Source organism: Corvus cornix, chromosome 8 (genome assembly GCF_000738735.6).
Source record: "Corvus cornix cornix isolate S_Up_H32 chromosome 8, ASM73873v5, whole genome shotgun sequence".
NCBI classification, from domain to species: Eukaryota; Metazoa; Chordata; class Aves; order Passeriformes; family Corvidae; genus Corvus; species Corvus cornix.
In genome coordinates, this window is record NC_046338.1 from 7,652,338 (window position 1) to 7,673,130 (window position 20,793).

A 20,793-nucleotide genomic window follows, 5' to 3' on the forward strand; every position below is an offset into this window, starting at 1 on the left:
CTGAGTGTTGGAAGAACAGCAGCTGCTGTAAAAATAAGAGAAAATGCCATGACTTCATGGCTCTATCTTTTATTTGTCAAATGGGAAATGACTCACTGCATCTAGGATGCAGATTTTTAAACGTGCATTTCAGAGGTCCTTTCATATCAGTAAATGTTGTAAATTCTGATGGGAAGCCATAAGATGATAGTATCATTGTAGCCCCTTTCCCTTACCTCTCTTCTTTTTAAAAAAGAAAGTGTTTTTTTCAAAACACAGGTGGTGATAGAGGACATGCATTGTAATGCAGGACATCAAATGGGGTTTGACTGCATTAGGGAAATGAACATTCTTTCCTGCTTAAGGGACTCAGACTTCTGTTTCTTTAAAGGCAATGCTTTTCTCCCCTAACAAAATTCACAAACTGTTTTACTTTCTATTAGAAGTTATGTGAGATCTTTTAGTGCAGCAGATTGCTGGGTTCTAGTATTGTGCAGTATGAATTTGCCATACATGCTCTTGGGTTTGGAATTAATTGTCAAATTCTCAGGATAGCAATATGAGTGTTAGAGCCAACTTGGTGAAAATTCCTGCTTGTAATGATGCAAGGATAAACAACAATAAAATCATTTTAGAAATACAGAAATACATCCCCCTACAGATTGTATGTTATATACTTCCAATATTGTGTCATTTCTTGGCATCCTTTCTTGAAGAAAAATAGAAGCATTCTCAAGTAGATGAATTGATTTAAAGAAACTCATAAATAGGCTGAAAATACTGGAGCTTTTTAGAACCAAGAGAGATATTTTGGAAATATAAGCAACAATAAGTGAGTTCCAATAAGTTGCTTAGATAAAAGAAAATAGAAGATTACTCAAAAGCAGAGAACTGGCCACTTTCTAGTTATGTTTCGGTCTCTGTCTCTGGTAATAAAAGGAATGATCCAAAAGATTGCAAAGAACTCCATGCCCTGCCTGCAACCTTCAAGGTAATGTGGCACTTCCCATTTTCAGGATCCTGCTTCCATTAATTTTAACATTGACAGGCTGCTTGTTTTGTACTGAAGCTTTCTCTGTGTACTCGGTTTGTTCTTTTTGGAAGGAGCTGGGCAGTTCTTCAGCTGTGTTGAGATTTCTGGAGGTTTGGTGAAGGTGAACTGAGCCAGGCACGATCAGACTGGGGATTTGAGAGTGTTAGACTGGATAAAAATGCAGGGAATGTGATAAACTGGAGACAGGAGGGCAGAAGAGCTGGCAGTCCCAGTCGCTGTACAGAGCAAACTGGGGAATCTCAGGATTCAGAGCTGTTTCTCCACTGCATCAAATTTGGGAAGCTACCAAAGCATGTCGGTGTTCCTGGTGCTCCTAATCCAGCCAGGGAATGGCAGCTCCGTGCTGCTGCTGGCTGCTGTTCAGCAGCTCAGATTGCACTGCCTGGTTTGCCAGCTTGCAGCTCGCCCAGTGACCCGTGGTCACATTAGCATGATACCACATCATGAGTTTTGATTTTCTTGGTGCAAAGTCAGGCTCTCAGGGCTTAGGAAACATTGAAATGAAGATGCACAGTCTTGATTCGGTGCTCTGTTTCTTTCCAGTGTGATGAGCTTATATAAGGAAGCATTTCATATTTTTCCCTTAATTATTCTTTCCTTCTATTGATGTCTCTTTAAAATAAAATAAGTTTTTTTTAATATTATAACATGTGGTAGGCATGTAAACAATCCCATTCTTAAATCTTAGTTGCCTCCCTTAAGAGACCGAGAAGAACTATTGATATGAAATTTCTGCCAGCTTCTGAACTTGCTGAGAAGGATGAGGGCTTTTTTTAGCAAAGTGGAAAAAAATGTGGGCCAAAACGTAAAAGGGTAAAATCCAAAAGTAGCTGTTTGTTTTAAGTTACTCATACCAAGAAAGCTACCTAGTTTTTAATACCAAAAAAAAAACCCCAAAGTAAAATGCAGTTCCTCTTATGAAATAAAGACTGAATTTGCAGGTTTTTAACTCCATATGTTTTCCAATTTGGATGCATTGGGGTTACCTTCCTTTTGATTTATTCCAGGGAGAAGAACTTGATGTGTGCAATACTTCCTTTAAAGAGAGGCAGCTGAAACCTGGTCACTGGGAATAGTACAGCTTTTCTATTTTTTAGGGGCCACACAAACGTTACAAAAACATTATTCAAGTTACAAAATCATCAACATTTTCTGTTTTGCATCTTCTCTTGGTGTTGTGGCTGCACACTATTTATGCCCTGGTTTGAAATGCTTCTTTACTTGTACCCCAGAGGAGAAAAAGAATCAAATCTAAACATTGTGTGTGTTCCAAATAGAAGGAAGTGATGCATGCTTCATAATGAAAAGAAAAAAGAAATCTGAACCAAAGAGCTTTTCAAGAAGAAAATATTTCTTCACTTTGTTTTTCCTCTCCCTCTTGCAGATTTAGCACTGGGTGGCCTTCACCAGCAAATGGAGACGAGATCCATAAAAGAGTGAAAAATATTTTAAGGACACACAGTGCTAGACAGCGCCTGATATTTGTAAGTTTGACTGCAAACTAAATCCTTTCTCTTCTCCAAAATGGCTGAAAAAGAGAACCGTGCCTACAGTCTTGGATTTATTATAATGTTGTCCTTTGAGACAGCCTTGATTGTAGAAATATGGATTTGGTGTGTGAGCTCAGTTGTTTCACACTGATTTCAGAAGCTTCCTTATCTTTAGCCTTTATGGGCAAGTGGTACAGGCACCCTCTCATTGAGGACAATTATGCTGGGGTTTGGGTTTTTTTATATCCTGATTCTCCACTTCCAGTTTAAGCAAAAAATGTTACAGATGTGTGGAACACCAAGGCTTAACATGTTGTGCAGCTGCACATCAGCAGCTGCATGTATCCAGCTGTTTCTAGAGCTAATATTATTCTTCAGATGTGTGGTTTTTTCTCCTTAATTACCTGGCTTTCAGTGAACAGAGCTCTTTGTCTAATGAGATTACACCCAGGAACAGAATATTTTACCCCTGATGAAATTTTGAGGTGTGGTTTTAGACAGACAAAAATTTTTCCTATTGTAATTTTGAGAAACACAGTTCCTCAAAAAATGCCAGAGCATTGTACCAACTGAAAAAGAAGATTGTTCATCTGCAGAGACTTTACAATCTTGAGTGTGAGGTGAAGCAAAAGAAAGGTAGGATAAAAAGGATGTAAGGATGAGAGATGATTATGATATAATGATCATAATGATGATTATGATATAAAATGATTAGGAGCTCTGGCCGTCTAACTCAGAAATGTTATGGATGGGTTAGAAGAGACATAAGTCTCCCAAAGTAGAGAAAGGCAGCTTTTTTTGCTTCAGTTTCTCTCTTAGAAAATGGAATGTGGACAGAAATCTGCTTTTGAATGTTGGTGCAATTTTAAGTTGCTGCTGTCCCCAGCTGTCCAGCTTTCCTCTTGGCTGTAGTTCCCTGTATCAGTGGGAAGTGGGAAGCCCTGATGTCCCCCCATCACATTCCCCACAGCAAGAGCAGGGGCAGCACTGCTGTGCTGGCTGGGATGGGGGGACTCCACTGGCTACAGGAAACCCATGGCAGAAGTGATGCTTGTTGTCTTGATCCGCTCCTGCAAGATGGGTTGCAGAGCATCTGTGTTCACTCTGAAGTCCTTATTTATTCATTCATTTATTTATTTATCTATTTATTTATGTCCCCAAATTTAGCCAAGTTGGGCAGCTCATTGTCTCACCTCATTCTCACTTAATTTGGTTATTTTCTTGTTTCTGTTCCATCTTCATTTTTAGCTTAGTTGTGGTTATTTCTTAAAACTCAAAAAAAGCTTTTCTCTTGCATACTAAGACTGTTTGATCTAGTTCATGCTGTACCTCCCTGAGTTTGTATGTGAATGTTATGATTTTGTGAGCTGCTGCCTCTCAAATAGAAGATGCCCATGACATTTTTCTGTGTTTCAGCCACTCAGAATAGGTACAAATCACATCAAATGCTTCCCTGATGTTTCAATGAACTTGAGATAACAAACTGGATTTCCTGTCAGTCCAGCACCTACATTTAATGAAAGCTTGCACAGCCTGAACTATCTCCAGTGGTTCTTGACTGCTTTCCTTGAACAGTAGACCATGAATTTATGATAAGGAGAGTTGGATGATTGGTTACATGGTCTCTCCATGCAGTCAAAAAGACTCTGCAAACATTGTGATGGAATTCTTGAATTGTGGGACTTTCTGTTGGTTTTCTGTCATTGCACCTTGTCACTTCCAGGATCAAACACTTGCTGAATCCTCACAGGGATTAATAAGCAGAGGTGATACTTCTCCCTCTTCTGTTGGAAAACCTTGTGTTTCTGCCCTAAAAAATCCAGCTATTAGGGTATTGGACCTTTAATTATCAATCTGGTCAGAGCAATGCTGGCAAAGGACCATTTTTCTCACTCCATTTCCTTCCAGTGAGCAAAAGGAAGGGAAGGATGCTACTGAGAAGTCTTGTGATATTGTCTAGTTGTGTAGAGCTGGCTTGTGAAAGCTGTGCTCACAGCAGCTGACCTGATTTAAAAAAGGGAAAAAATACCTGTTCTCTGTGCAGTGAGTGCTGTAAAATACACCAGGATCGGTTGTGCTTCTCCACATGGCCCAATATCTAGGCTGTGGTGTTGCACAGTGGATGGCTGAGGTAAATAGGTCAGCTTGAAAGTGAGGGAATAGTAAGACAAGTGCACTGGCAATGTGGTGAGCAGATTCTGGCTCCAATCTAGATCCTCTTCAAACTTTGAAAGGTTAAGAAGTATCTCTTCCTGTTTCATTCCAGAGAGCCTAATGCTAAATAACCATCCCCAGAAGCATCCAACTGTGTCTCCCAAAATTTCATTTTCATAATGCTCTGCAAAAATAGTGTGGCTGGAGCTCTGCTGCAGATTCCTTGGGGTGTCCACTGTACCATTCTGCTGTGACATTCTGACAGTATCATAATGTTTCCATCCTTTTTTTTTGCTTTCCAGAACATAATGTGCCTCTGGCAAATGCTGCAGAGTTCTATTTACCACTGTACCCCATTTCCTCTTCAGTGCTTTGTAGTCTGTGACTGCTGAAGGAAGAGAGCTTTCCTGTTTACAAACACACTTATTACCTTGCATTTCACCAGTATAAATCCTCTCAGGTTTTTCCTCATCCATATGCTGCTGTTCAGCTTGCTCTGCATCTTATTGCCATCTACCACTATATTTATTGTCTTTTCTTCCAGTTCTGTGTTACCAGCAAGTGTGATTATTTTTACTGCAGTCTTTTTTCCAATTATTTCTCCTGTAGCATGAAAGATGGATTTGTTTACTAATCCTTACAGCAATTGACTTGTGCTGAAAGCATCACTTAATATCAGCCCTTAAGTAGGGTCTTTGCTCTTCAGAGTAGAGTGAACATGATTGTGTGTGCTGAAATTTCTACCATCCCATCTCAGGTGAGCAACTGGCTCCCTCCACACGGGTGTTTTGTTCCTTTCTTCCTTAAGAGGGCAAATTTGGGTTAATTAATGTCTAGATAGCATTTGGAAGGCAAAACTGCATCTGAGAGTACCTGACTGAAGGGTCATTAAATGGATCAGATTTTTTTAAAGTTCAGTGAGCATGTACTGTAACCTTGGATATGAAATTGAAGGATTCAGATATGTGAAATGCTTCTACCTGGTAAAACACGAAATTAATAACATCCTAAGTTTTGGGTTCTTTTTCCCCTTTTCTGCAAGAAACACAAAAGCAGTAAGCAGTAGGTTTCATAGCATTTTGCCAGTGTGTTTGTTGGGGATTATTGAAGCTTCTGCTATCTGCCTAGTTCTCTAGATCTACACTGTCTAGAAATTCTTTCCAGTTTATTACCTGAAAATTATTAGCTGAATTGTACTGAACTTAATTAAAAGTGTTCATAAATGGCATTTGGCTCATTACACTTTGTCCCTTTCTCCCCCAAGAAATGTAACCACTTTAATAGTCATCTAAATGGAAAGAAAGTATTTTTGAAATGAGATCATTGTAATCAGAAACCAAGGTAATGAGAATTTGATTTCTGGGGTTTTTTAGGAAGATGTGCCTCAGACAAGAGAACCTTCAGATAACGCGCCCTTAACCTTGAGTGAGCTGCAGAGCAGGTATGGAGTTTTTCTCTGACCAAGACAAAACATCCATACTCAATATTGCCCTTTACATTTAGCTAAAAATTTCTCCTCCCATTTGAGCTTTGTCCTATATTGCACAGGGAAAAGGTTTCTGGAGGTGTTACTCATACCAAGCTTTCTCACCTAAAAGCAAAATACAGTTAAATATAATTATGCCTTTGATGTTGTTTGGCACTGTGCCAGTATAGTCTTCATAAAACACTGGGTTTGGAACTGGACTGGCTATAAAAATTATTCTTGGGCAGAAGTTTTTGGAATTTGTCAACCAGAGAGCAAATGTCACTTTTAAAATAATCAATTTGTTATTTTTTTTCTTAAAACTATAGGAGTGCAGAAATAAATTTATTCAGTAATATGGTTTGAGGCTGGATTTTTTGTTTGTTCCTTTTTTTTTTTTTTTTTTTTTTTTTGAGAAATAGATATTTAGAAAAGAGAAACATTTTCCAAAAACTACAGCAAATTTCTATGGTATAGTTTAGTGATTCAGCATGCCATATTTCAGAAGCTGTCTTGGAAACCTGAGATCTTAAAAGCCTGGTTTATGTAGATTAATTACTCTGTGTACTCCTCACATACATGACCAGGGTTTAATTTGAATAATTTACTTATAAGATACTGATTGGATTGATTTTGATGACTTCTGTAGTAGAAGTTAGCAATATTGATGTTCTTTGTGTATGCACACAGTATTTTGTACAATGTTTTGGGTACCTCTTGGAGGAAAGATACTAACTCTTTTTTGGGCTTCTATGGCTTTTCTGGTTTTCTTTATATTAAGGGAGAAGTTGTGGTGCTATATTTGAGAGGTGTTGCCATTAGAAAAGAAAAGGGTTTATTTTGATAATTAAATGTGACACACTGTTTTCCAACAAAGGCATCCCAAATCACCACTGTCCTGAAAGGAGGGTATTTTAATATGGGTACCATAACTAACTTCTACTTGAAATTTGTCAGCTCTAAAAAGTTCATTTATGATTTGCTGGCTTTTTTTTTTTTTTTTTAAATTCCTGTGATTTGTAATCACTTCTGTGCAAGGGATTACTCTGATTTCCATATGGTTGTGAAGTTGCTGCTGGAGTTGTGTCTCCGGTACCTGTGCTCTCTCCTGTATTCTGTGTAGCCTTTCTGCTCCCTTATCCTTTGTCCTCACAGCTGGGGCAATTAAATTGTGTAGGATGTGTTTGTGAGAGAGAAGTGCAAGTTTTTGTTTTGAGGCAGCTTTGGGACTTTGAGGTTTATGCTGAAACTGCAGACCATGAAAAAAAATGAAAAACAAACCCTAATACTCAAGAATCCTGAAGTGATGGGATATGAAATGTGGCACTCAGGTTGGGAAAGGACTGCTCCTTGGGTTTAGAGGCTGGCAGCACTGGGGGTGAGCCATAAAGGACTCGAGGACAGTCAGATTGCTGAGTGTTTGCCACAGTGCTATAAACAGGATACAAGGACAGAGACAGAGTTCATGGAAGGACAGGGTACTGTCGACCAAATGCTGGCAGTAAAGTAGATGGATGATTGAAAACCACTGGGAGCAAGGAAAAGGTCTGTGTTTTGTGAAATATTTAGTATATGATTCACTCAGAGAAGAACTTCTGGGACTCTTAAAGGAGATGTATGAGGGAACAAAAGCATATGACAGGTATTTCAGAGCAGGGAGTTGCGTGCAGAAATCCTGCTGTTAATGTGATTTGTGAGTGTAATTCCCAGATTGCTTAGCTCAAGTTGTCAGCTGGTTTCCAGTTGAGACAGGAGAGGGACTCTTCCCTAACTTGCTGTAGCTTTGTCCAGGTATCTCATGCACAAGGGCTGGCTAATGGAAATACAAACACACACCCCTCCAGAAAGAGAAGGGAAAATTAAGCTTATGTCCTTTTATAAGTCTTTGTCAGTACCAGAATAAGGAACTTGTTACTATTGGGTTTTGAGTCTTTATTGCAATTAAAGTGGTTGGACTTTGAGTGTCTCTAGGTAAGCTCAGCTTTTAGGAGAAGAAAAGGCATGCACAAGGCTGCTGCTGGAAATGGATTCCAAGGAAAAGAGTGTCAGAGCTGTTTGTTGTATAGTTACAAGTGCTGTGCCTGCTTGTTGGGCTGAGAATTCTCCATCAGAAGTGAGGTACCACGAACTGCAGGAAGGAGAAGGTGGAACTGCAGTTGTTGATGAGTCCCCAGGGTATTGACTGGTCTGCATTTGACACAAACCTGTATAACTTCTCATTGATTTTGTTTGGTAGGCTGGTTTCTTTGTGTCCAAACTGTGAAGCACAGTTAACTCAGGATGATAAACAGGTTTAAATTTGCTCCATGCCATTGACTGGCTTTAAATGATGGAGCCTTTTGAATAAGTGTGGAAGTGGCCTTCCTCTCTTTTTAATACTGGAGCCACACAAGAGGTCTTGTTTTATTTGGTGTAGGTTGGCATCACCTTAATATTTGAATGTAAGAAATCTAAAAGCAAAAGCTGTTCCTCCTTTGTTTTCCATGGGACAGTGGAAGCTGGGGGTGTCAATTTAGAAAACAGATCCTAATCTTCCTCTTCTTCCCCTTTTCTGCTCTCTAAGTGAAAACCTTGTGTTTTGATGCAGCTGGGTACATGTATTCATGGATTTGACATAAGGTTTCTTTCAATTTTGTCACATGTTGCCAGATATTAACTAGAGGATGAAGTTTTAAGTACTGGTTTGATCGCAGAAGACACTATCATTAATAAATGACATGTATATAAGAAACTGTAAAGCTTCATATTTCCAGTTTCATTTCCCAGACTGAGAACATTTGCAAAAGGCTGGAGATAACTCAGTCCTAATTTTTAAGTGTCTTAAGTGCCTAAATCTCTGAGCAGATGTGAAAAATGTCACCTTGGCTGTAATTTTTTTCTGAAGATTTTTGAGCTTCTTATTTCATGCTTTATTACAGGGAAATTGCTCATTTAATTATATGACACAAACCTTTGTTTTGAAAGCATCAAGAAGAAGCAAATAGTCATGATGTTTAGATATAAACTATTCAGACTTGGCAGTGTTTTGTAATGATTTTCAGAGTATAAATTTCACTTCATAGATCTAGGAAATAATTTCTCAAAGCAACTGAAAGATGAGCCTGTATTTGTGTTTAGTATTAAAACAGTGACACAGAAGATGGGGTGGGGAAGGAACCCTGGATTGCCACTATATCAAAATGTATTTGGTCGAAAACTTAATCCAAGATGTTTCTGATAGAGCACTTTACAGCTGCAACCACAGTAATTTAATATCCCCCTGATAGATTGTCTTCATATTGAAATAGCTGCCCGTGGTTACAATTTCACCTTCAAAGGACACAAAAATCCTACTGTGTTGCTCTTGGCTGGTGACACAGCCTGCAAAAATACAGCAGAATTACTGCAGGTTCTCTGAAAATTAATTCTGTTTGGGGGGCATTTCAAAGTGTACTCAGATAAGTGGGGGAGGATTTGTGTGAATGATAACATGGGGGGGTTCCCATTTCTTAAAAGTAGCTGCAGTGCAGTTTTTATTTTGGTTTGTGGAAGGTAATCTGTGCTTAGCAGCTCTACATTGGTATTTCTGCTGGTTTTGTGCTGCTGATTCCTCTTCCACATCTAGATTTGATCATTGTTTCTTATCTTCTTTCCTCTGACAGTTCTCCAGCGCAGCAGAACACTCCTGTTCACTTGGGTAATGGTGAATGTTGGTCTGCTCCTGCAGCTGTGTACAAAGAGAAGCCTCACAGAGCAATCTTGGAGGAGAGTCTTGGAAAAATATACAGAAACATGTACGAAAAAGCTGCTGGTGCTGTTTCAGACCAAGATACACAACTCACAAGAAAGCAACTCACCTGAAAACACACAGTGTACAGTATTTGTAACTAAACCTATTTTTATATAACAATATTTGTACTCTATTTTTTAAGGTGTCATTATGGTTGGGCAGGGTTTTGGAGAAATGGGGGTTTGACAAAAGGAAATGATTAAAACTCCCTAACAAAACATCCCCTCCACAGTTAAGCAATATGGTGTTGCTCCTTTGAGACTCTGAACATAGAGTCAATTGAAGACTAATAGGTCTGCTGGACACTCCTATCTGACATCAACTCAGATTTGAGCTGCAGGCAGTTCTTATTAAATAATTAAATCTATTTAGCAACATAAACAGAATTGGTTGAAGAAGCAATATGTCCTGGTGGCCAGAGAGGGGACCTAAAGGGGAAGGTGAATGTGAGTGTTGGTTTAAAAGTGACCCATCTGGGGCAAAGAGAATTGTTTTCTAGACAGTTGCCTTTAAATTGTTTCTGGGGTTTTTTTGAGAAGGGCACAAACTCTGGTACAGTAGGACCTATAGGTATGTATTTGAAGTGGTTTTGAGCACCTGTAGTCACAAGTGTTCTAATACTGTGAAATTTTAGAAGAAAACCACCCAGCCCAGCAGCCTTTGTGTCAGATGAAAGGTCATCTTCACACAGCCTTTGCATTTGAAAGCTTCCACGTTCTCCTGAATGCAGCCATGACATTTGCCAGTACACTTGTCTTTTTAAAAAATATGAATAAGAAAGGAGTGGGAAAGACCAGAGCTAGTCAGCAAGCTCCTTGTGTTCTGTACAGGCCTTCTGAAATTCCTTCATCACAATCCCACCTAATTTGGAGCCTGTCCTTCTCAGTCTGCTGGGATCCTGCTGGCAGAAATCACTCCGTTTTTGCTAAAGGCCACCAAATGTTCATCAGCAGTTCGATGCTTTCCCCAGGGATGGAACCTTTTCAGCCTTGCACTGAACAGATCCCACATTAGCAGACCAGGGCAATTTGCCCATCCATTGAAAAGCTGAATGTTTTAAAAGGGCAAGAGTGTCCATCTCCTGCTTCCCCTCAGAACGAGGGAAAAACAAACGCCTGTTCTGGCTGCCTCCCTATCTGAGCGAACAGAGTCAGCTCCACCGATGCCATTTTACCTGTTGTGATTAGATAAAGGATAAAGCTAGCAGTACAGATGGCACAACATATGACTGGAACCTGCCAGCATGCCTACATAAACAAAAAGTTGGTCTATTCTGCCTTCCCTCCTGTAATGCTGAGACAACATAATTGATTTGAGCAAGCAGTTGGTGAGCACTGCGCTGGTGGGAGAGCACGTGGAAGGGCCGTGTGCTGCTGTGTCGGGCAAGGGCGCTCTCAGAGGAAGTGTCTCACACACAGACGTTTCTATTCCGTGTAAGTGTTGGAGCAGTTGAAGGGGATTAACGCTGATGACTTCCTGTCCCTGCTGCCATTTAGCACATTAGTGCTTTCACAGGGCATTAGTGGCACAGTCTCAGGCGATGGAGAAGTACCGAGTCACTCTGTGAGGTAGCAGGACACTTTTTGCAGAAATGAAAAGTAAAACTTTGCCCAAGCTGTGTCCCTGAAGGCATGGAGGCCATGGAGGGTTGTGCTACCAGGACCTGGTGTTCACTGGCCTCTCCAGTGACCCCATATTAGTCCACAAAGGAATAGTTCTCTTGCTCTTCAGAGGAGTAGCTATATTGGAGTAGATCCTAAATAGGCAGGGCAGATTCTGAGAGATACTTTCCAAGGTTTTGGTGTAAAATTAGTCTGCTGAAACCTGAAGGTTGTTGCAGTTTCCTGTATGTCTTTGAGCCATAAGATTCAATCTTGTTCTCGTGGTATCCTGCAGTTTTTATTCAATATTCTCTCTGCATTCTCTCCCCAGTGTCACAGCTGAGTAAAAGTTAGTGTTCTGAAGATTTGCTGCTCCCCTTTGGCCTGATCTGGCTCTGTGACATAGAAAACCTGTTTGATTTTTCCTTCCCCAGCAATCCAGCAGATTTCAGTCCCTGTTTGTTCAATGTGTGAGAAGGCCTGAATGCTGAGGGATTGTTGTGGGGTTTTTCTGTATGTTTGATGAAGGACTCAAGATGCCATGAATTCAAGACATGAGGGGATAACAAAGGTTGGGGGCCACTGTAAAAAAGCAAGGTGGTGTTTTCAAGGGGTCCAAGAAATGACTGGAATGTATCTGTTAAATTCCCTAGCTAAAGAAACGAAAGCATATGATAATATGGCAACCTTCAGTTCTCATCAAAGATGAAAAATTTTTCAGCAAAGGTGAAAACTGGATGTGAGAAAAAAATGTCATTACTGAATTTTGACCAGTATGAATATTCTCAGAGTAGCCTTCTTCTGCAGCATAGCATCAAATGGAGCAGACAGCCTCTGAGTGTCTTTGGCCCTGCTCCAGCTGGGAGGGAGATGTGTGTTTAATGTCTCTCTGAATCAGCTGCTGCAGGAGATGTTCCTCTCCTGGGTCAGAGTCATTCCACAGCTCATGCCATGATACAGCAAAGAGTGCTTTCCTCCAAGCACTGTGCTGGAAATCCAGTTTGGTAAATGGAAAACTTTCCTCTGGATTGTGACTTCAGACCCAATTACTCTGATCTGTCCCCAAAATCTTCAAGGCACTTTGTTTTCAGAAGCATTTTGCCCTTCCCTGTTTGCTCAGGTGGCTCTGCCAGCACACACAGCTCTGAGCATGGCTGCTCCTCTGCCCCTGCAGCCTGGGAGAAGTGGAGGTTCAGGCACTGAACCAACACAGCAATAAACTGTAATTGTTTAGTGCACCTTGCCTTCTGATACAATTTAAATCCCTTCTATCAAATGCAAATTCCTTGGTTCCTGAGTGGAGCTTTAAATAGCATTTTCTGTGCTCATTCCTTATCTTTTGCCATCCACAAAGTTCTAGTGACAGTGGGATGGCTTAATTCCACCCCCGTCATTTTAGCTCTTAAAGGAAAGCTGCCTACTCAAATCTGGCAATAATGGGCCAGATTAGGAGTGAATTAGTGCTTTTCTGTAGTCTGTGTCTCTCCCTTGCCTTTCCCAAGTTATTATAACCCACGAGTATTCTCACCAAAAGCTGTTCAGCATCCAGTGATGCTTGCAGGATGCAATCAGTGCAATATTTTAATCACTTTCATTTTAGTGAGTCAGACTCTGCTTCCTACTTGCTCCCTTCCCTCTCCCCTGTGAATAACTTGGTACAGTTCAGGATCTTGGGCTGGCTTTACACAAACTGCCTGCCTGTGTTCAGTAGAAATGCAAATCCTTGGCTGGGGAGTAGCTGCTTTGGCAATCACTCAGTCACTGACCTGATGTGAATTAAAGGCAAAAATGTCAAACTCTAATGATTTGCCTTATGTAAGTTTTTGACTGAGAGGAAGAGAAGCTTAAATTGCTCCACTGAGGATAAGAAGCATAGGGATGGCTGGAGTAATGGGAACAGGTAGGAGCAGCTTTGTAAGATAGATGGGGAACAGTGTTTATGCTCCAAAGCTGAGCACCTTGGGAAGTGATGAGGGCTGTTCTTCAGACTCTGCATCACATGCTTGAATTTTACTATTACTTCAGAGGCTGCCAAAATTGTCAGGAGAGAAAGAAATCTACCTGGAGATGTTGGGAATCTATTTTTGGGATAAAATAACAGAACATTTAGCTCGGCTCAGTATTAAATAGTCTTTTTCAAACTCCTTCTCATTGTTACCTCAGCTGTAAAATGGGGAGTTTGTGCTCTGTTGAAGCTTAATTAAATGACTGTGAACTGCTTTGGGATCCTGAGGTGAATGTTAAAGAAATTATCTTATGGAAGCCTGGCTGAAAAGTCCCATCTTATCTCCAGGTTACTAATAAGGCTATATTTTAATTTTCCCAGGTTTATTATGTTTTAATCAGACAATTATTAAACAAATCTTAATCAGATTTAATACATTTCTATCTTGATCAGAGAGGGCTAGAAAAGATAATGAGCTGCTTTACTACCTGTGCTCTTAGGAGCTAATCTTTGCAGTTGGTATCTTGCTCAGCTGCTCTCTCCTGCATGATCTGGGTTCATATCCTGACACTGATTGCTCTTATGATACCTTTTTTTCTTATTTTTAATATTAATTATTTTTTTCATCCTGATGTCTTAGTGCTGCTTGATCTGTGTACTAACCAGCACTGTTCACATCTCTCACATCATTCGTCCTCATCCTCTCCCCAGGAACAAAGGGTGCAATGTGACAGTGGAAAATTTTGTGTGGTGTGCCATGGGTTTGTCAGAGAAAGTTGAAAGGAATCTCTGCCTTCCCACTCCATGTGCAAGGAATAACTTGGTACATAATTCTGCTCTTCCCAATTTTTAAGCTTGAAATGTTTTCTGAGACACTGAACTATACAACAAAATTCTCAGCCTTTTAGCAGCGGTCTCTTGCTGTATAAATCTGGTAATGTGGAATCTCTGGGTCATAGGAAAGGCCACGGTGTTAATTACTTCAGTGGTCATGGAGTGATCATTATCAGGATGCTGAAAATTTCTCATGAGATTTGTTTAGTAATCAAGGAATTTGAGGAAACTTTCAAATCAATGAAATTGAGCCACTTGGTTCCAGTGAGAACACTTGAAGCTAAGAGAGAACAGCACTTCTAGGGCTGATGTTGATGAGCTGCCTCCCTGACAGAAGGGGTGTCTGCCTTAGGTGATGTCTCTGGGAGCAGCAGAGCATTGGTCTTTGCCCATTTCCTTTCAGTTCCAACAAATGCAGCAGCGTTGTGGGAAGTGATTGAAACCCCCAATATTCCTGTTGCCATTGCACAGGAACTATTAAGCACAAGCCCCCTTGATTACTGTTGGTTTCTGCTGCTTTCCCCACAGAATTCAAAACATCATCAACCAAAGCCCTTGAAAGATGTGGCTGTAGCTCCTTTTATCAGTGTTGGCTTGCCAAAGGCATGGATTTTGTTCCCAGTTTGTCTTTGTGAGAAATTCTCTGAAGTGTGGTGATAATTTGTCTGGATGGCAACATAAAGGAACTGTAATCTTTCTCTTTGCTTGATCTATGTGGAGATTGTGCTTTTTCTTCATGGGTATTTCCCTTCAATTCTGGGTGATTGCCTCTGGCCCAGCAGAGAACTCCCTGCAGCCTGAGCTGTGGGAATCTGAGCCACCTTCTCACCTCCTTGGGGAAAGGAGTTTGGTGCTGCAAAACAACATCCCTCCTGGTTCATAAGGATTTACTGATCCTCAGGAGACAGCACAAAAATTCTGTTCTATGGCCAGGCCTTTGCATAACCCTGTGGAGCTGATGGCATGGAATGAAGAGAGCTTCACACAGAGCAGGGTGGGAGGCTGGGAGCAGGGCAGACGTGGAGAGTGTTTGATGCCTGGCATGCCATGAATTATGCATTTCTATACCATGAATTATCAGTGTAGGAAATAACCTGTGCAACTCCTGGGTAACAAAAGCACCATTTACATCACCGAGTGGTGGTGAATTCTAATGCTTGTATTTGTATTGTTACCCTGACTGTAGCTGTAGGAACTGTTTCATTCAGCATTCCAGTAGTAAACACTTGCTAAGAGGTTGCTTTCCCTGCCTGCCTTGTTTTCACCACAGTCATCTAATGTTTACATACATTTTAGCCTCTGTGCCATTTTTGAAGGCTTTATTTGTCTCATTTATGTTTCTGGTTTGGATAATACTTAAATATGAAATCCATCTGGGAAACATATTGTATATTCACGTCGAGGGGTAAAACCAGTTTTTAATTAAAATTTTATACAGCACTTGTATTTCACTTTGTCCTGTTTTATTATGAAACACTTCAATCTTCTTCCTAAAACACATATGTCTTGTGCGTTTCAAGATGTTCCTTGTTGCTCATGCAGAACCAGTTTGGGAGCTCTGTCAGCACAGTGCCATATGTTCTGGGCTTCATTTAGCTTCTCTGCCGCTTGTGGAGGCAGCAGATTGGATGGAATGCAGCTCAGCTCGGCTCCATTCTTCTCTTTGTAAACTTGTCAAGAGATAAAAAAAGCAGGGAGAAGGAAAACACTGAATAATACTCGAGTGAGTTGAATTATCAATAAGTTACGGGAATGTGGCCAATCAAAATTGAGGTTTCTCAGTGTTTGAGGATTTTCCTTAATTGCGGCTTTTGCAGAGCCTATAAATTGATGCATCCCTGGTGCTACCCAGTCTTACACCCAAAACAAGTGCTGAAGATTGAGATATAACCCAAGTCATTTGGAAATTGCAAGCATGAAGTGCTCGATTTTGCATTGATCCGCTGGTTTAAATTAAAAAAAAAACTGAGTAGATTTCACAGAATATTCTGAGCTGGAAGGGACCCACGAGAACCATCAAGGCCAACTCTGAAGTGCGTGGCTCCTACAGGGATCAAACCCTGCCCTCAGTGTTGTTTGCACCAAGCTCTGACCCCTGGAGTGGGAGCAGGTGGACATGTGCAGGGATCCTGCTCCTCTTTGGTGTCTTCTGGCTCTGAGGAGGATAATGCTCCACTCCTTAAGTGCCTGGTACTGAAAAGAGGAAGCTCAAGAGTGATGGTGACCTTCTGCTAAAAAAAAAACACCCAAAAAAATCAAAAAAGGTCATTTTTCTTACCAACTCATTCCTGTTTCTTCTCTGTCTCCCATCATCTTGAGCTTGAACCAGTGGGTGCCACCAGCCTTTAATCCATGGCTGGTGTGTGGGCACAGCCCAACTGGTCACTGGTGGTATCCAGGGATTCCAGGCACTGCTCTGCTCTGCCCAGAGATTTCAGGACCACCACAGCAGCTTTGACAGAGCAGCAGGGTATTTCTGTGATTCTCTAACTAGTAACTAGCTTAAAAAGAAAACAGAACCCAACAGAATAAGAAACTGGCAAAAAAGGAATCTGTATTAGTCTGCTTCCCCTGTGCTGAGGTGTGAGACCAGAAGAGAAGACCATGAGCAGCTGCTTGATGTGGCTGTGGAGGAGTGGGGAGGGAAACTTCTGTAGTCCTGACCCGAGGTCGAGGTCAGTCAGAAATCACTAGCTGGAGTGACATGAGTGTGAACCTGGTTGAAATGACAGGCAGCTCAGCCCCTGGGACTCTATTTACATATGTTTAAAACAAACAAAAGAAAGCTGCCTTTGTTCCCCAGGAAAATCTATTTACTTGGCATTCAACTCGTGTATAAGCTGGAACTTCTTTCACAGAAGTAGAAACAAAGCGACTGACATTTCTGCTTTGATGTGAGGCTGCAGCTAAGATTTGATTTTGAAATATGAAAGTAAACTGGAACTACCTCCAATTTAAAGGTGGATTTTTAATGACCTTAAAAGTTTTGAGTAGGTTTTTTTTCCCCTTCCCTTAGGGACCAGAAAAAATTATAACAGTAATCTTACTTATAGCTGTAAGTCTACAGAGACAGTGGCTGTAGGTTAATGAAAAATTGACACTGCTACTTGCTCTGCTTCCAGCAGAATATTTTTTTCTTCAAACTGAGCTATTGCACTGTGTGAGCTGGTTGTGAGTCTCACATATTTAACTGGATGCTGCTTTTGTGGAAGCCACAGGAGCAAGTAACAGAACAGCATTTCTTTTTGGAACGTGTGGCAATAATTATGGGGTTCTTAAAATGGTTACCCTGGTCCTTCCCACAGAAATAAAGAAATAATAAAGAAATAAAAAAATAAAGAAATAAAGAATTGCTTGCTGGCTTAGTCTAAACCAGAGTGGCAGAGGAACCATTCCTGATGATCTCCATCCCAGCGCCTGATCCTTTTGCAGTCCAGCAGAGAAACCCCAGAGCAGGAGCTGGGCATTGCGTGTGCAGATGCTCCTGTTTTGCACACACATGTGCACTGTTCCACACTGCTCCTGTGGCACAGGGACTCCTCGGGGGATACCCTGTGGCTCACAGAGATCTGCTCAAGTGCCCTCTCCAGGAGCCTTTCTGCAGTGTCTTTGGGGACAGCTTGTTCCTGGGAATCAGAGATGGCACCAACTCGGCAGCTCTGGCTGACTTTGCTTCAGGCTCTGACAACTTAATAACTGTTTGTTGTCCTTGGCATGGTGGTGCCATCTGGCCCTGCTTGGCCAGCAGGGCTGTGATCCTGCACTGCCTGGAATTTCAGCTCCTGCTGCTGAGATCTTGGGCTGTGCTGGAATGGCAGCAGTGGCAGCTCGGTGCCAGCCTGTGGCAGATGGAACGCGCTTCAATCACCCCTGTGAGCTGTGGTGGAGATGGACACACAGAGCTGTTGGAGCTGCCTTCGAGACAGCTCAGGGAAGGCATGAAGGTGGCTTCAGGTGTGATACAGGATCCCAAGGCAGGAGTTAAAGAGCCATGGGATGTCTACAGGCCTCCCTGCTCCCCTTGAAGGATTCTAGACCCGTACCAGTAAAAGTAGGAAGAGGATTTTGATAGGTGTATATTTATTATTATTGTTGTTGTTGTTGTTATTATTTTCATTTTGTTATTTTACTCAAGTTAGAAGAGAGTGCAGAAGAAAGGCAACTAAACCACGTAAATTTAGTGAGTTTGTTTCTTTTCCTCCTGGGGACCAAAAATACAGAAGGGTGCTGGCACTCAGCACACACGTGCCCTCCTCTCCCTCAGAGCCCCACAAGCTTTACCCTGGTGGAGTTCCCTTCTGTAGGAACACAGGGAGGGCAGTGCTCCCCGCAGCAGCGAGAGCTGTGATCCTGGTTAGGATCCCCCTTAACTGACAAGCAGGGACCTCCAGCTGCAATTCCCCTGGGCAGGTGCTCATCTGTGCGTGGCAGCAGGGCTGTGGGTGCCTCTCCCTCCTTGTCCCAGAACTCCAGTGCGAGGAACCAGAGAACACAGAGTGCCCTGTTTGCTTACCCTCCACCCTGCTAAAATGCCTGTGGTTTGATTCCTTTCCTTTGTAATAAACTGTGCCCACCACAGCGTATATTCTTTTAAATAACATTTTAAAATATTTTCCGGTAAATTAAAGTGATGACATGTTTGTAGGGCTCATTGTTAATTTCATTTCCTTTGGCTCAGCCAGCCAGATAAAATGCAATGTTATTAATCTTTGTTTAAAAGAAGATCCTTTGCCTAACAGTAATAAATGATCTTGATAGATTTGTCAGGAAAATGAATGATAATCATTTGCAGATAGACACAAGCCTAGTATGGAAGATTAATAAGAAAATATGTATTGGCATCATTAATAACATCTGCTGCCAATGCACTTGGATATTGGTTACAGCCTGAGAGAGATGTGTTCTTGTTAGGACACCACAACTCATCCCCTGCTGCCACAGCCAGGCTGCACAGTGCTCCTGTTCAGCTGGGGTTTCATTTTTTGATTTATTTGGTTTTAATTTTTTTTTCAGCTAATTACACTGTTTTCCTAGGAAACAAGCAAAGGTCAAGATGTTTTGAGACAACTTTGCTTTATTTCAATAAAACCTGTCAGACTCCCCCTCCCCAATCATTCTTTTCTCTTTTGTTTCACTTCAGTGCATCAAAGCAGAGTAGTGAAATCAAATAAGTTTCCCACTGAAATGTGTTCCTCCTGAGGGTGCACAGCTGGCTGCATCTGGCAGTGTGGGTGTCTCCATTCCTCAGGGCCAAGCTCAGAGATGCAGTCACAGCTCTCAAAGTGCATTACTTTGTTTAACCAACATCAACATCATCATTTTAAAGGAAAAGTTACCTTCAAGGATCCGTGGGGTGAGATGGGGAGGGGAAAAACTCATCACATAACCAAAGATAAAAAATATTTTGTCATTAAAAAAGGCTTAGCAAAATTCAGTTCTACTTTCTGCAAAACTGAATTTTTCTTGGGGAAAAAAAACAATCTCAAACATTTGAAAAACTGCCCCAATTTCCTCATCCTGCTCTGTGTTGCAGTCCCCATGGATGTGTGGTCCAAAAAAGCTAATAAACCCACTGAGCTGAGAGCTGCTGAGGGTCTCTGTGGCCCAGGGTGAGGAGGTGAGAGCCCTGGTATTTCTAAATGCACTAAAAATGTACCTGTTTTTATTAGACATTTGCCAGCTATTAATCACTGCTGGTAACTTGATTTTCTCCAAATATTTTGAGGCACCCTCTGATCTGGGCATCTCCTGCCTGAAACTGAATAGTGGAAAGGCAAGACAAGCTCTGTGTCATGTGCCTCTTCCTGTGGAGATGGAGGGGCAGCTCATGGGGCTGAGAGCTCCCTTCTTCAAAAGAAATCTACTTTTTCCTCTTAGAATGAGTGAATGCTTAAACTAACCTGCGTGAGGCCATCACAAACCCATCCTGCTCCATCCAAACTGGGGGCAAGCAGAGGAATCATGGCCCAACCTTCCCATGCCTGGTGGAAACAGAGCCTTGTTTCTTCCCTCCTTGCTGACTCATGACTCATTTTCTTCATCTTCATGGTGCTGTGCTTCTTCTGTGTGCCCTCACCTCCCCACACAGCCCACAGTCACTTGGACCTGCCCTTTGGATGCAGGGTCACATCCCTGTGGGCATTTTCAGCCTTCTCCAGGCACAGATGTTAACAGTGGGTGTTGCTGTCTCTTCGTGGTTTCAAAGATTTTGGCTGTGCCACCTTCTGTGATGGCCCTGAGGTGGGTCCGAGGAGCTTGAACTTGGTCAAAAAAGCAAGGTCCTGAGCCAGGCCCCAAGGAAGGATTTTTCTTTTCCCTGCCACAGCCAGGTCACTGTGGTCCCAGGGAGCCCTTTGTGTGTCAGAGCAGGACAGGTCACCACCACAACCCACAGTCAGGACTGGCTTGGTTACCGAGGCACCTTTATTGCTGGAAATGCTGTTAAGGGGCAGCATCGGTCCCGTGAGCAAACAGGCTCAGGCTGGTGTAAGCCCAGCCCTCG

At 41.7% G+C, this 20,793-nt stretch overlaps 1 protein-coding gene across 4 annotated transcripts in view; it reads left to right on the forward strand.

Annotated features, from left to right (window-relative positions):
- The window catches only part of SPATA6 (spermatogenesis associated 6), a 41,999-nt gene extending 26,262 nt beyond the window's left edge, over positions 1 to 15,737 (forward strand). Inside the window, exons 11-13 of one of the 4 annotated variants that reach the window (XM_039556191.1) lie at positions 2,418 to 2,517; positions 6,051 to 6,118; positions 9,784 to 15,737. In XM_039556191.1, the coding sequence (XP_039412125.1) occupies positions 2,418 to 2,517; positions 6,051 to 6,118; positions 9,784 to 9,982 (367 nt within the window). In that variant the 3' untranslated portion in view covers positions 9,983 to 15,737. The remainder of the gene's footprint in view (positions 1 to 2,417; positions 2,518 to 6,050; positions 6,119 to 9,783) is intronic. The other 3 variants (XM_039556193.1, XM_039556194.1, XM_039556192.1) reach the window with 3 other exon arrangements.
- The last annotated feature ends 5,056 nt before the right edge of the window (positions 15,738 to 20,793 follow it).